Source organism: Protomyctophum parallelum (assembly GCF_964188405.1).
Source record: "Protomyctophum parallelum genome assembly, chromosome: 15".
Classification (NCBI taxonomy): Eukaryota; Metazoa; Chordata; class Actinopteri; order Myctophiformes; family Myctophidae; genus Protomyctophum; species Protomyctophum parallelum.
Window position 1 is genome coordinate 46,018,433 of NC_139710.1, and position 12,209 is coordinate 46,030,641.

General features: G+C 43.5%; 1 protein-coding gene across 1 annotated transcript in view; it reads left to right on the forward strand.

The window, feature by feature from the left end:
- Nucleotides 1–12,209, forward strand: part of citb (citron rho-interacting serine/threonine kinase b) — a gene marked incomplete at its 5' end in the record, with an annotated part of 73,918 nt that overhangs the window by 35,289 nt on the left and 26,420 nt on the right. The window contains 10 exons of the mRNA XM_083785073.1: nucleotides 242–439; nucleotides 3,960–4,153; nucleotides 5,565–5,700; nucleotides 6,205–6,309; nucleotides 7,362–7,502; nucleotides 8,466–8,588; nucleotides 10,014–10,269; nucleotides 10,460–10,627; nucleotides 10,802–10,825; nucleotides 11,860–12,048. Coding sequence (XP_083641199.1) covers nucleotides 242–439; nucleotides 3,960–4,153; nucleotides 5,565–5,700; nucleotides 6,205–6,309; nucleotides 7,362–7,502; nucleotides 8,466–8,588; nucleotides 10,014–10,269; nucleotides 10,460–10,627; nucleotides 10,802–10,825; nucleotides 11,860–12,048 — 1,534 coding nt within the window. The remainder of the gene's footprint in view (nucleotides 1–241; nucleotides 440–3,959; nucleotides 4,154–5,564; nucleotides 5,701–6,204; nucleotides 6,310–7,361; nucleotides 7,503–8,465; nucleotides 8,589–10,013; nucleotides 10,270–10,459; nucleotides 10,628–10,801; nucleotides 10,826–11,859; nucleotides 12,049–12,209) is intronic.

Genomic DNA, 12,209 nt, shown 5'->3' on the forward strand with positions numbered 1-12,209 from the left:
TTGACGCTTCGCCACAGTCACGCTTTTGATAACCTTTCATTGTTAAGGTATTGTATGCATGCTAAGTGAGTTTGAGGTGGATCTGACCATCCTCCTCGGATGAGTGAGTGAAAGAACGACTCGTGAAAATGGCATGAAATGCACTCAAGAAAGGTGCAGGCAGTGGGAGAATGAAGTTGTAACATCACTTTTTGTGATTCAGTCCAGTCTGTCCAGGTAAATGTTGATGACTCCACTGCAGGTCATCACAGACCTGGAGGAGCAGCTGACCACGCTGACCCAGGAGAACGCTGAGCTCAACCGGCAGAACTTCTACCTGTCCAAGCAGCTGGACGAAGCCACGGACGAGAGCGAGGACCGGCTGCAGCTCAGCCAGGATGTGGACCGTCTGCGTCGGGAGGTGGCCGACCGCGAGATGCACATGAACAACCAGAAACAGGTGTTGTTTGAGTCAGGCGCTTTCCTACTTTTTTGGTTCTGGGAATTAAAGTCCATTTAAGGCCTAATCACACACACACACACACACGCACACGCACACACACACGTGCACACACACACACACACACACACACACACACACACACACACACACACACACACACACACACACACACACACACACACACACACACACACACACACACACACACACACACACACACACTAAAAAGCTCACAATGCTTCTAAAGTGATACGGTGTGAGCTTGTAGATCTGCTTTTTTGAAAAAATAGGATGTCCATGAAGATGACCTCAGTCATCAGTCAAGTCACTTGATTGCAATTTAATCATTTAAAGGGCCAGTGTCCTTTACTTGCATTATAGTAAACTGTAACTTTCCTAAGTCACACAAAAATAGCAGATCTACAGTGATGTGTAGATCTTTGTTACAGTATGTATTAGTAGCTTTTATTTTATTAAAATTTTTAATCCCACGATTTTGCAACAAATTTTTTCACCCAGTGTCAATTATCTAATGTAATCCTGGGCGCTACACTTCCTCTGCCAACCTGGGGGGGCAGCGGACTGACCTCATGCTTCCTTCTATCCATGAGGAGTCCAAGCTGCTTCTTTTCACCTGACAGGGGGAGTTTCCCCGTCCGGACGTAGCGCGTGGAAGGAACAAGTTATTTCAACCAGTTCCTTTACCCTCCATCAGGCGCCCCGGCTGGCCAGGGGGAGGTAGTTTTAGAGACCAGGATTACTGCATGTTTTTTGTGAGGGTGCCACGGGGAGAACATGCAAACTCCACACGGAAAGGCCCTTTCGCCAACCCCGCCTCAGGTATGGGCACTGATGACTCAGAGGAGAGAGCACGCCCCCAGCGCCCACAGTGTCCCCAGTGGGAATCAGACCCAGGACCTTCTAGCTTTGATGCGACAGCAGCACTACCGACTGTGCCACCGTGTCCCCCCCCCCCCCCCCCCCAATTAGTAGCTTCTGTGCGTCCCTTCCTGGATTTATCGTTGGGCTAGGGTGGGCTGCAGCAGAATTATAGCTATAATAATAATAATATATAATATTATAATTTTGAATATTAGTATATTTAGTTGTATTATGGTTAAAACATTGAGAGCTTCTGCTCCGCTGTCTGTGTTGTGAGGTAGCTGTGGAAATCCTGATCCGGTCTAAAGCCTGCCTACTGTCTGCATTCGGTATTTTACGCACGCATGCACACACACACACACACACACACACACACACACACACACACACACACACACACACACCGCACCACCACCGCATCCCTCGTACATGACTTCCAAGCATAGCTGGTTACACAACCAACCGCCAGGACTGAGAGGCAGACAGACAGACAGACAGACAGACAGACAGACAGACAGAGTGGGAGGGGGGAGGGAGAGAGATCGACAGACAGAGGGAGGGAGAGACAGAAGGGAGAGAGAGAGAAAGAGCGAGAGCTACTGTATACTGAACACCCACACATACGCACCCACTCGCAGGGGCGCAGTGCACAGATGCACACATCACACCCGGCACATACACACGCATGTACACACACTCAAATAGACCCTTCACTTTCTATCTTCAGAGCTGCCTCCAGCATATACATAACACTAGAATCTTCCAGGATTTAGAGTTGAGGAAAGGTGTTGTCTGGGTCACCTCAGACAGGTAACATGAACACGTCACATATCTGTGTGAAACACAACCTAGTACAGCTCCGGAGATATGGTAATAAGAGAAAAACAAATAGTAGACTAGAATGGAGATATGCTATGCGTACTTGTTGAAACTGTTGTATGTTAAGGTTATTCTGAAAAGATTCAGGAACACATTAACAATTTCACATACAAACAACAAGTGTGTGTGTGTGTGTGTGTGTGTGTGTGTGTGCCTGTGCGTGCCTGTGCGTGTGCGTGCATGTGAGCGCGAGTGTGGGCGTGTGAGCGCGAGTGTGTAAGCGTGCGTGCGTGCACGTGTGTGGTGTGCATGTGTGGTGGCGGTGCACGTGTGCGTGCGTGCATGTAAATGTCTGTCCGTGTGTGGGGGGGATGTGTCATCCCCATCACTCCCGGCCCGGGTCGTGTGGTTGCTGAGGATGCGTTGGACTTCAGAGAAGGGCTGCCGTATACCAGAACAGGCTATTTTTATCTTAGTGTGCGGTTGTCTAAAGCGGCGTGCTGATGTGAAATTTAAAACATAGCAGTGAATGTACACGAAAGTCCCGCTGCTCTGTCCTAAAATGTTTGCTGGAGACACTTCCTAATTGCCATCCCCTACTACTGTGTTTTCAGTACACAACGCTGTTTCAATTTAAAATAAATCTGAAACCTGCTTTGTGAAGATGACTTTTCTCATCTAACCACAAAAATATGAAAAATGGGGTGGACAACACTTTTGAAATACATGACTAGGCAGCTTGTCTTCTTCCCACGGATGAAAGGGGTCTTCAAAGGTCCTTCCATACTGTAGGGCGCTGGTGTTTGTTTATATCATATCCACACAGAATGCAATTTGTATTCGGAAAGAGGTTGACTTTTCACTTTGGTTAAATGCATCAACCTGTATGAATTAGGCATCAACTGTATATAAATAGTTTGGATGCTAAATACTCACATGGTATTTTCTTAAGATAGATTTGTCACACTCACACTAATACGTAAGAGGGAGTGCTGTACCATGAGATGTTGAGCCTTAGATAAATACACAGGACCAAAATGGAAATAAGCCCTCAGGGCTGTTTGTGTAGATTTATAGCACCATTGTATAATCGTACCACTGTACGATTTGCAAACTGTTAATAAAGTATTCAATCAATATAAAAATGAATCTCACGGTATCACATGAAAACAAGTGTATTATTGCAAGTGTAGCACATTTTTTTGTATTGTACCAACACGGATTTGTGAAACATTTTTATGCTGTTATGTGTTTTATTTGTTTTATTATCATTGGTGAAGATAGATTAAATTAACTCAAGCCCAATTATACTTAACTGAACTAAATGTAACTAAACTAAATTCAACTAGACTAGATTAGACTAGGCCATGACTAAAACAATTAAACTTAACTAGTCTTGACATACAGTACATATGACATATATATATACGGTGTATGTATATATATATATATATATATATATATATATATATATATTAAAAACTAAATGCACTTCACTAAATGAAATGGGAAAACTTCTGTCCTGTGACATGGCAGAACATGGAGACCCTGAAGACCACGTGCACCATGTTAGAGGAACAGGTGATGGAGCTGTTACTTATCTATATACAGTACTTAACTATACTTAACTGAACTAAATTTAACTAAACTAAATTCAACTAGACTAGATTAGACTAGGCCATGACTAAATCAATTAAACTTAACTAGTCATATATGACATATATATATATATATACGGTGTGTATATATATATATATTAAAACTAAATGCACTTCACTAAATGCAATGGGAAAACCTCTGTCCTGTGACATGGCAGAACATGGAGACCCTGAAGACCACGTGCACCATGTTAGAGGAACAGGTGATGGAGCTGGAGAACCTGAACGATGAGCTGCTGGAGAAGGAGAGGCAGTGGGAGGCCTGGAGGTCGGCGCTGGAGGACGAGAAGAGTCAGGCTGAGAGGAGGACCAGGGAGGTCCAGAGGCTGCTGGACACCGAGAAACAGAACAGGTCACAGACACTCACTCACTCAGTCAGGACAGATTGTTGATCTGTCAATCAATTTGTCAATTGATCGGTTGGTCGGATGGACGGTTGATTGATTGATTGATTGATTATACAACATCATATTTACATTGGACAAACCAGATACATTTTAATTTTCAACACCTGTCTGCCTTTCTGAGAGAATGGAGGATGGCAGACAATGTTCAAAGATAAAGAGGTTTTGTATAACATTAACATTCATAGCATTCCTGCTTCCGTCCCCCACAATAGTAGGTGGCTGTGAACAACTGAACATGCAAGTAGACTCATAAGCAATGACCTATTTATATCTGTATCCATAATATCTATAGACATGTACTGTACATCTATGACACTCCCGCATATACTATAACCACACTTACTCACACGCCTACAGAGTTTCAAAGAGTTGACTGTAGGCTAAACTAGATTGCTACAGTACACTCAGGGTCGGGCGTCTCTATCGGGACCCATGTTTGGGTCGTGGACACATTTTAAGAAATCCATTTACTACACTACATTGTTATTTTTATTGTATTTCAAAAGACTTTCAAAACCAAAAAAGCAAAAATTTTCAGAAATTAAAAAGACATTTAAAAAATGCAAGAGAATTTAATGAATGTGTAGAATACATTTAAGTTGGAAGAAGTACAAATGACATGCCATTACAAAATATATTTTTTTCACATGTATTAATAGTTTTATACATTTTAGGAGTGAATACATATGTTTAGATGCCTGTGACAGCATGTCAGCCGTTCAGACAATGCTGCTCCGCTTGTATACGACAGAAAAACAGGTGAGAACAAAGCGTACGATAGCTCCCGACCTAACGTGATTTTTGTTCTGGCACACGTTCAAGTTCAAGGTTTTTGCGGAAATGGTAAATGCCGAAAATTGTAATTTCAGCGTGCACCCATATTTTGGCGTACGTCGAGTTGATAAATGAGGGTCTATGGATCCCTCCTTCACTCAATCACTGCTTCTCAATGCTGCTACACTCACTGTTGGCAAATCTTGGCTCCAATACACAAGCCTCTACCTTTCTAGTTCAGCGTCTGACAGGGCTCAAAGGGTATACCACCAAAGATTTTTTCCATGTCAGTTAAATGTATTGCTTACTCACATTGTGTTCCCTGATTTAGCATAGCATGCTGCCTGACTAATTCAGTTTATGCTCTAATCAAACACGCATGCATGCATGCACACGCACGCACGCACCCCCGCATGCACGCACACATACGCACACACACAAATCCATGCAAGGTGATGCAAGTAGACATGCTTGGCACACACGCACATGTTACAATTGCAATGTATTACTATTGCTGCATAGACATGACTGCATTAAAAAAACTGCTGTTTTATTCACGTTCTTCCTGCTCTCGTCCGACAGGCTTCGTGCAGACCAGCGGAACTCAGAGTCTCGCCAAACTGTGGAGCAGGCAGTGAAGGAGCACAAAGCAGAGATCCAAGCCCTACAGCAAGTTCTCAAAGATCAAAAACTCAAAGCAGAGGGCCTCTCTGACACTGTGAGGCTTTTTTACCACTGCGTACCTCCCTGCCCCAAATCTACATTCAGTATTTAGCATTTCCTAGTGAGCGGATCACAGATTTTTCCTCTCTCCTCTCTATACCTCTCTTCCGCCGTAGCCTGAAAACCCACCTTTTCAGACTCCATCATGGTCCATAGCACTTACCCTAACCCCTTAGATAGCATTTCTGTTGGCTTAGATAGCATTTGACACAGACTTATAGCATGTTATGTAGACAGCACTATAATTGTATTGTATATAGTCATAGCACGCCATAGTACATATGTATAGCATAGTAGTAAATATGTATAGTTTATATGTATAGTGTATGTATAGTTTCATTATATAGATATTCCACTGTTACTTTCTTAGCTTACGCATGTTTCATGATAAATGCTTTTATGTGATGTATTCCCATGCTTTTGTTCTTGCTTAAATGTAAGTCGCTCTGGATTAAGAGCGTCTGCTAAATGCCTAAATTGTAAATTGTATACCATCCAGCTGAACGACCTAGAGAAGAAGCATGCCATGCTGGAGATGAATGCCCACAGTCTGCAGCAAAAGTTGGAGAGTGAGAGGGAGCTGAAACAGAGGCTGCTGGATGAGGTGCGTTCTCTGCACTCGTACCTCGTAATGACAACACTCTGAAAGAATAGCCAACGTGAGCGCCTTTTGGCATGAGGTCAGGTGTTTGCTTTATGAAATGCCACGTAAGAATCTCTGCATTTGCTCTCATTAGTTCAAATGTTGGGTATTTTTGCTGATGCTTTCACCCTGCTGGAATTAAAAGGCCATATATTAGGTTTGATCCTCACAACAGCTAGCAGATCCATAGGCGTGGGCCCTGTTGAAAGGCTCTTGAGCAAGGCATTGATCCACTAACTCACTGTAAGTCTATGCACATAAGAAATAAGGCTTACAATGTCGAGTCATTTACTCTATCAATGACTAAAATGGTTCCGGCAGTAGGATGTTTACAGTATTATTATAGGTAAATGAGAAAAAGAGGTTGCGCATCAGCAATGGCTTTCAGTGGAGTGCCAAACCCAAATCAAGTATACATAAAAAAATACACACCAAAAAGGAACGCTGACGCGTTTCGGCTATGCAGCCTGATGAAGCTCTGATGAAGGCTGCATAGCCGAAACGCGTTAGCGTTCCTTTTTGGTGTTTGCCAATAAAGAAATGGAAATGTGAGTACCTTGTCCCCCGCTTGTTTACTTTTTGGATGTGCTACCTTTTTGGATTTTTTTATTCCTATTTTTTGAAGTATTATTATAGGATCAACCATATATTGTAGGTCCTGTAGGCCCTTCCATAATCTTTTTCGAGGGCTATTTTTCATGGCATTTTTGCCTTTATTCGTACTAGCGCATGCCCATACCAGAGTGGGTGGCTTCTGGAGAACTGCTCATCCGACATGGCACTTCCTTGAGTCATACACCTCCGTTTGTATTCACACGTCTCCTATTTTTACGCAAGGAAGCGTCTATATATATATGGCTTTATATATTTTTGAAATACCGACATTTCTATCAGAAAATACTTGTTTGTAACCAATGTGCAGGGGGGACTTCACAGCGGACATGACACTTGCTTGAGTCATCAGCACTACACCTCTGTTTACATTCACACAATGTTTTTATTTCCCCTCAAAGCAAGGGAAGCTGCAGCAGCAGATGGATGCTCAGAAGACCCACATCTTCCGCCTGACGCAGGGTCTGCAGGATGCTCTTGACCAGACAGACATACTGAAAACGGAGAGGACGGACTTGGAGTACCAACTGGAGAACATCCAGGTACTGCTACTTTATAGTCATAGTACTACCATTGTATACGATGTATGCAGTACACATTTACTGTATTGTATACTAAAACCATAATAATAATACATACATACAATTTTTATAGCGCTTTTCAAGGTATTCAAAGTCGCTTTACAGAAAAAAAACAAAAAACGAAACTAGTTAAAAAGTTTAAAAGGTTAGAAAGAAACTAGAAACCAACGTCGACAAACAAGAAGTGTGGGGGTGAGGATTTCTTTTTTTTTTTTTTTTTTTTTTATCCCACGATTTTGTAACCCATTTTTTCACCCAGTGTCAATTATCTAATCATGTAATTCTGGGCTCTGCACTCCCTACGCCAACCTGGGGAGAGCAACGGACTGACCTCATGCTTCCTTCAATGCATGAGCGTCCAAGTCGCTTCTTTTCACCTAACAGAGGGGAGTTTTCTCGGTATTGCTTATGTGACATTTACCCACCTGAAATAATGCATAAAATACACAAGAGTGAGTTGGTTGATCCAGTGAGTAAAGTGTCATTTTCTGGTTCAGGTGTTGTTGCAGTGCCAACTGAAGAACGTAGCACAAGTTCACAGCTTTACACTATTACTGCTAGTAGAATGCAGGCATACAAAATACAAGCCTACAATATGTACACAACATGCATAGCGTACGCACGCACACACGCACGCACGCACGCACGCACGCACGCACGCACGCACACACGCTCTCTTTATCTTCCTTCTCTCCCATTTGCTGCCCCATCTGCTGCACATAGACAACACACATTGTGTGTTTTAAAACGTTGATGTACTACTGCACTTTTGCCCAAGACAAATTCCCCCCGTGGGACAATAAAGTATATCTCATCTCATCATCTCATCTAATTTTCTGTCTGTCTGTCTCCCTGACTCTCTACTGCTCTACTCTTTGTAAAGTACACGAGGAGAGATTCATGGCGTTAGTAATGTTCATTTAGCTCCACCTGCAGGCCGTGTTCTCCCATGAGAAGGTGAAGATGGAGGGGACCATCACCCAGCAGACCAAGCTCATAGACTTCCTCCAAGCCAGGGTCGACCATGGCGGCTCCAAGAAGAAGAAGGTCAGACATAACATGTCAAACATAACTACACTTTAGAGAACAAAGAGAGTCTACTAGCACGCCACAGCCTCATGCGGCTAATCCGGTGCGTCACAGGAGCAGAAGGGATAGACACTGGAGCAGCTCGGACAGTTTAAGCCTTTTTTATTTGGGTGCTAGTGCGATCTTTCTCAGAGTCATGAAATGGCAGCATCTAAATATGCTATTTAAATACAGAGGTTAGGTGAGGGCTGTGCTCTCAGTAAGCCAATGGTAATTGGCTCTGTTCCATGGTACAGTAGTTACCCTGTTCTGCCGGCAACATATGGAAGAACTACTGTTTGACTATATATTTATATCCCGTGGGATAATAAAGGTATCTATCTATCTTATATTTACCTTGTGTAACTGTTCAAAATGTCCATATATCCAGAGCCAACCGTGTGTTAATCACCTTGATTGTCAGTTGTCACATATCAGAGACTGCTGACAGAAGAGCGTAACTACCATGAAACTCAGCCAATGGCCATTAGCTTATTCAGAGCACATCCCTCACCTACCTCTGTATGCATCCCTAGATGCTGGCTGCCATTTCATGACTCTGAGGAAGATCGCCAGATCGAAATGTCGGTAATTTCTTGTACTAGTACCTAAATAAAAAAGGCTTAAGCTGTCTATCCCATAGACATTCCGTCTATAAAGCACCGACGTCTGACGTCAATATCGGGTTAATGTACTTTTTATTTGCATTGCAATCCCCATAGCGAGATTTTAGATCGCCTCATATAAGAACTGTGTTTGAAAAATAAACATGTCATCCCGGCTGTTTCACTCATATGGATATAAAGAATCAACTGACATGAGAGAAAACGCTATTGTTACTGCTACTGAATTAGTTACATTTTCGCTAGAAACAGACAGAGACACCTGACAATAACGCAGAGACAGCTTGTTTATTTTTGGACCACAATGCTTATATGAAACGATTTTAAGATGACCCCATGTTATTCTCCATAGAGAACCAGGCAGAACCAGGCAGAACCAGGGGATGAGCGAGTGATGTCAGGATTTCGGCGCTCTATAACTCTCTCTGATGTGCTATCATGATGAAAGAATTAGTTGCAGTAGATCACACTAGCCCCACTAGTAGTTATTAATCATCAGAAAGTTAACATTCCTTCCATGTGTTTGAGAGCGTGGGTTTAAGATTCTATGTTTTAATAACCCTTTTTAATTACATAAATGACAGGTGGCAGAAATGTTATGTAATCTCATATTTTAAACATTGATCTCGACACGCACGCACGCACGCACGCGCACGCACGCACACACACACACACACACACACACACACACACACACACACACACACACACACACACACACACACACATCCATATGTGCGTATACGTATGTCTTGTACTGTATGTGTGCTACACCCTACAGGGTCTATTTGGGCGTCGTAGAGAGGACCTGCTGGCTGCCATGGCTGCCCAGGCCCAGGCTCAGGGTCAGGGTCAGGCTCAGGGTCAGGGTCAGGGTCAGGGTCAGGGTCAGGTGCCTCCTGTACCTCCGGCCCAGCCCGTGCCACTGCAGTACAGTGACTTGAAGGTAGCACTGGACAAGGAGCGCGGCCGCTGCTCTGAGCTGGAGGATGCACTGCAGAACATGAGGATGGAGCTACGCTCTCTGAGAGAGGAAGGTGAGACCCAGTCATCTACTTCTGTTACAGTATGTTACTGTTATGTTGTTCCACTCTGCTCCGTTCCGCTCCGTTATGTTGCGTTATGCTACTGTTATATGTTGCTGTATGTTGTTATGTAATGTTGTGTTATGTTACGTTATATCGTGTTACTGCATGCTTGTTATCACCCACCCGTATTTACCTATAGCGGTCCAGTACAAAGCACCAGAGCATGGTAATCCAGCTGCTCAAGTCACAGCACGGCAGCAGATGATGATGTCCTCCATGAAGTCTCCGGAGCACCACCAACAAGGAGGGCCTGGCAGCATGGCACCTTCCAGCTCTGCACGAAGGAAGGACGCCGCTACCCCAGAGGGTGAGTGGAACCCAAACAATGAGGTCTGAGGGAGATGTCTGTTCAACACACAGTAACGCACGCACGCACGCGCGCGCGCGCACGCACGCACACACACACACACACACACACACACACACACTGGTCATACAGTAGATCTCTTATCGTGGCCTTTTTCTTTCACCCACCTTTCAGAGAGAAGGAGGGTCACATTTGAAAGTAAGTCGTCCTGCAGTATCTCATGGCCCCCTGCGGTTCGGTTCCTCATCTCATTTCCATTATCCTTTCAAAGAGGCCAGATTTTTTTTAAAGCTCTGCACTCTTATTATCAAATGTCAGCAGGACTGCTGAGATGAGGCTGTGTGCTCCAAACTGCGTGTCCGAACGTCACATGGACCTTTTCCTCTTCCCCAGTGCAAAGCTTTAGAAATCTGAAGCGATTGCATTTTTTTTTTATCTTGGATGACAAAGCTCCCAATCTGATTAACTCAGCACGATCCTGCACCTTGACCTCCTAGAACCCCCCCTTCTTCAGTTCCACCTCATACACTGACAGGGGTGTATGCCTGGTACAATCTGCAATGCTGTTTGACCTTTTTAAACCCATATTCGAGCACTGGAGTCACACCTTAAAGGTAATATCCAGGCATTCTGTTTTCTGGTACAAAATAGTGAAACACCAAATGTCCTGCCAAAGGCAAAATAGGGCTTTTGTGCTTAATGCCCTGTAATTCTCATACAGCCATTGCCAATATATTTGTCATCGAGATCCAACTCTATTACTCAGCAGTTCAGGTCAGCTGAAGCCAGTGTCCAGAAAGATCAGCTCAAAGTGCCCTCTGGAGGGTCAACCTGAAAGCACATACCAGGCCTTCATCGCACTTTTGATGACTCAGCTTTGAGACATTTCTCACACTGGACTTAATGGTGTGGAAAAGACCATTTTGACTGGATAGTGCTTTTAAGGATGAGCATAACAGTGGACCTTTAGTAATCAAAGGGATTGAACAAAACTAACCATATTCTTTGCTTTTTTCTCCTGCTAATGCCCCTTTCCTCAACATTTTAAGTATTAGTTTATTTTGTTGAATGCTTTTCTCTTTAGTTGCATACCAGGCTGTTACTATGGGTTTTATTTTATTTTTATTTATTTTTATTTTTAGTTTTCTTTTTAATCGCATGGTGCACAGAGACTTGCCAAATGTAGTTTTGTCTGTTTTTACGCACTCACTTGTGTTTCTAACTGTATTCAGAGTATAGTCGCCGTATGAAGGACAGTCAGAGAGACAGAGACAGAGACAGGGGCGAGAGTCATAGGGAGAGAGAGAGGGGCCACCACAACACCCCTCACCGCTTCACAGTTGGACTCAACATGAGAGCTGCCAAGTGTACTGTCTGTCTGGACACTGTCCACTTTGGCCGTCAGGCCGCCACATGTCTTGGTAAGTTTATACGGTCCTTGAAAGTCATATACTGTAGCCCTAAACCATAAAAGTCTGTGTTAATTTAACTCAGAGAGTGTAAAGATTTACCCAACCCTCACAGATCCATACACTTCGAGAGTTGATTGTACTTTGTAGACCTACAGTATAGGACACCATAG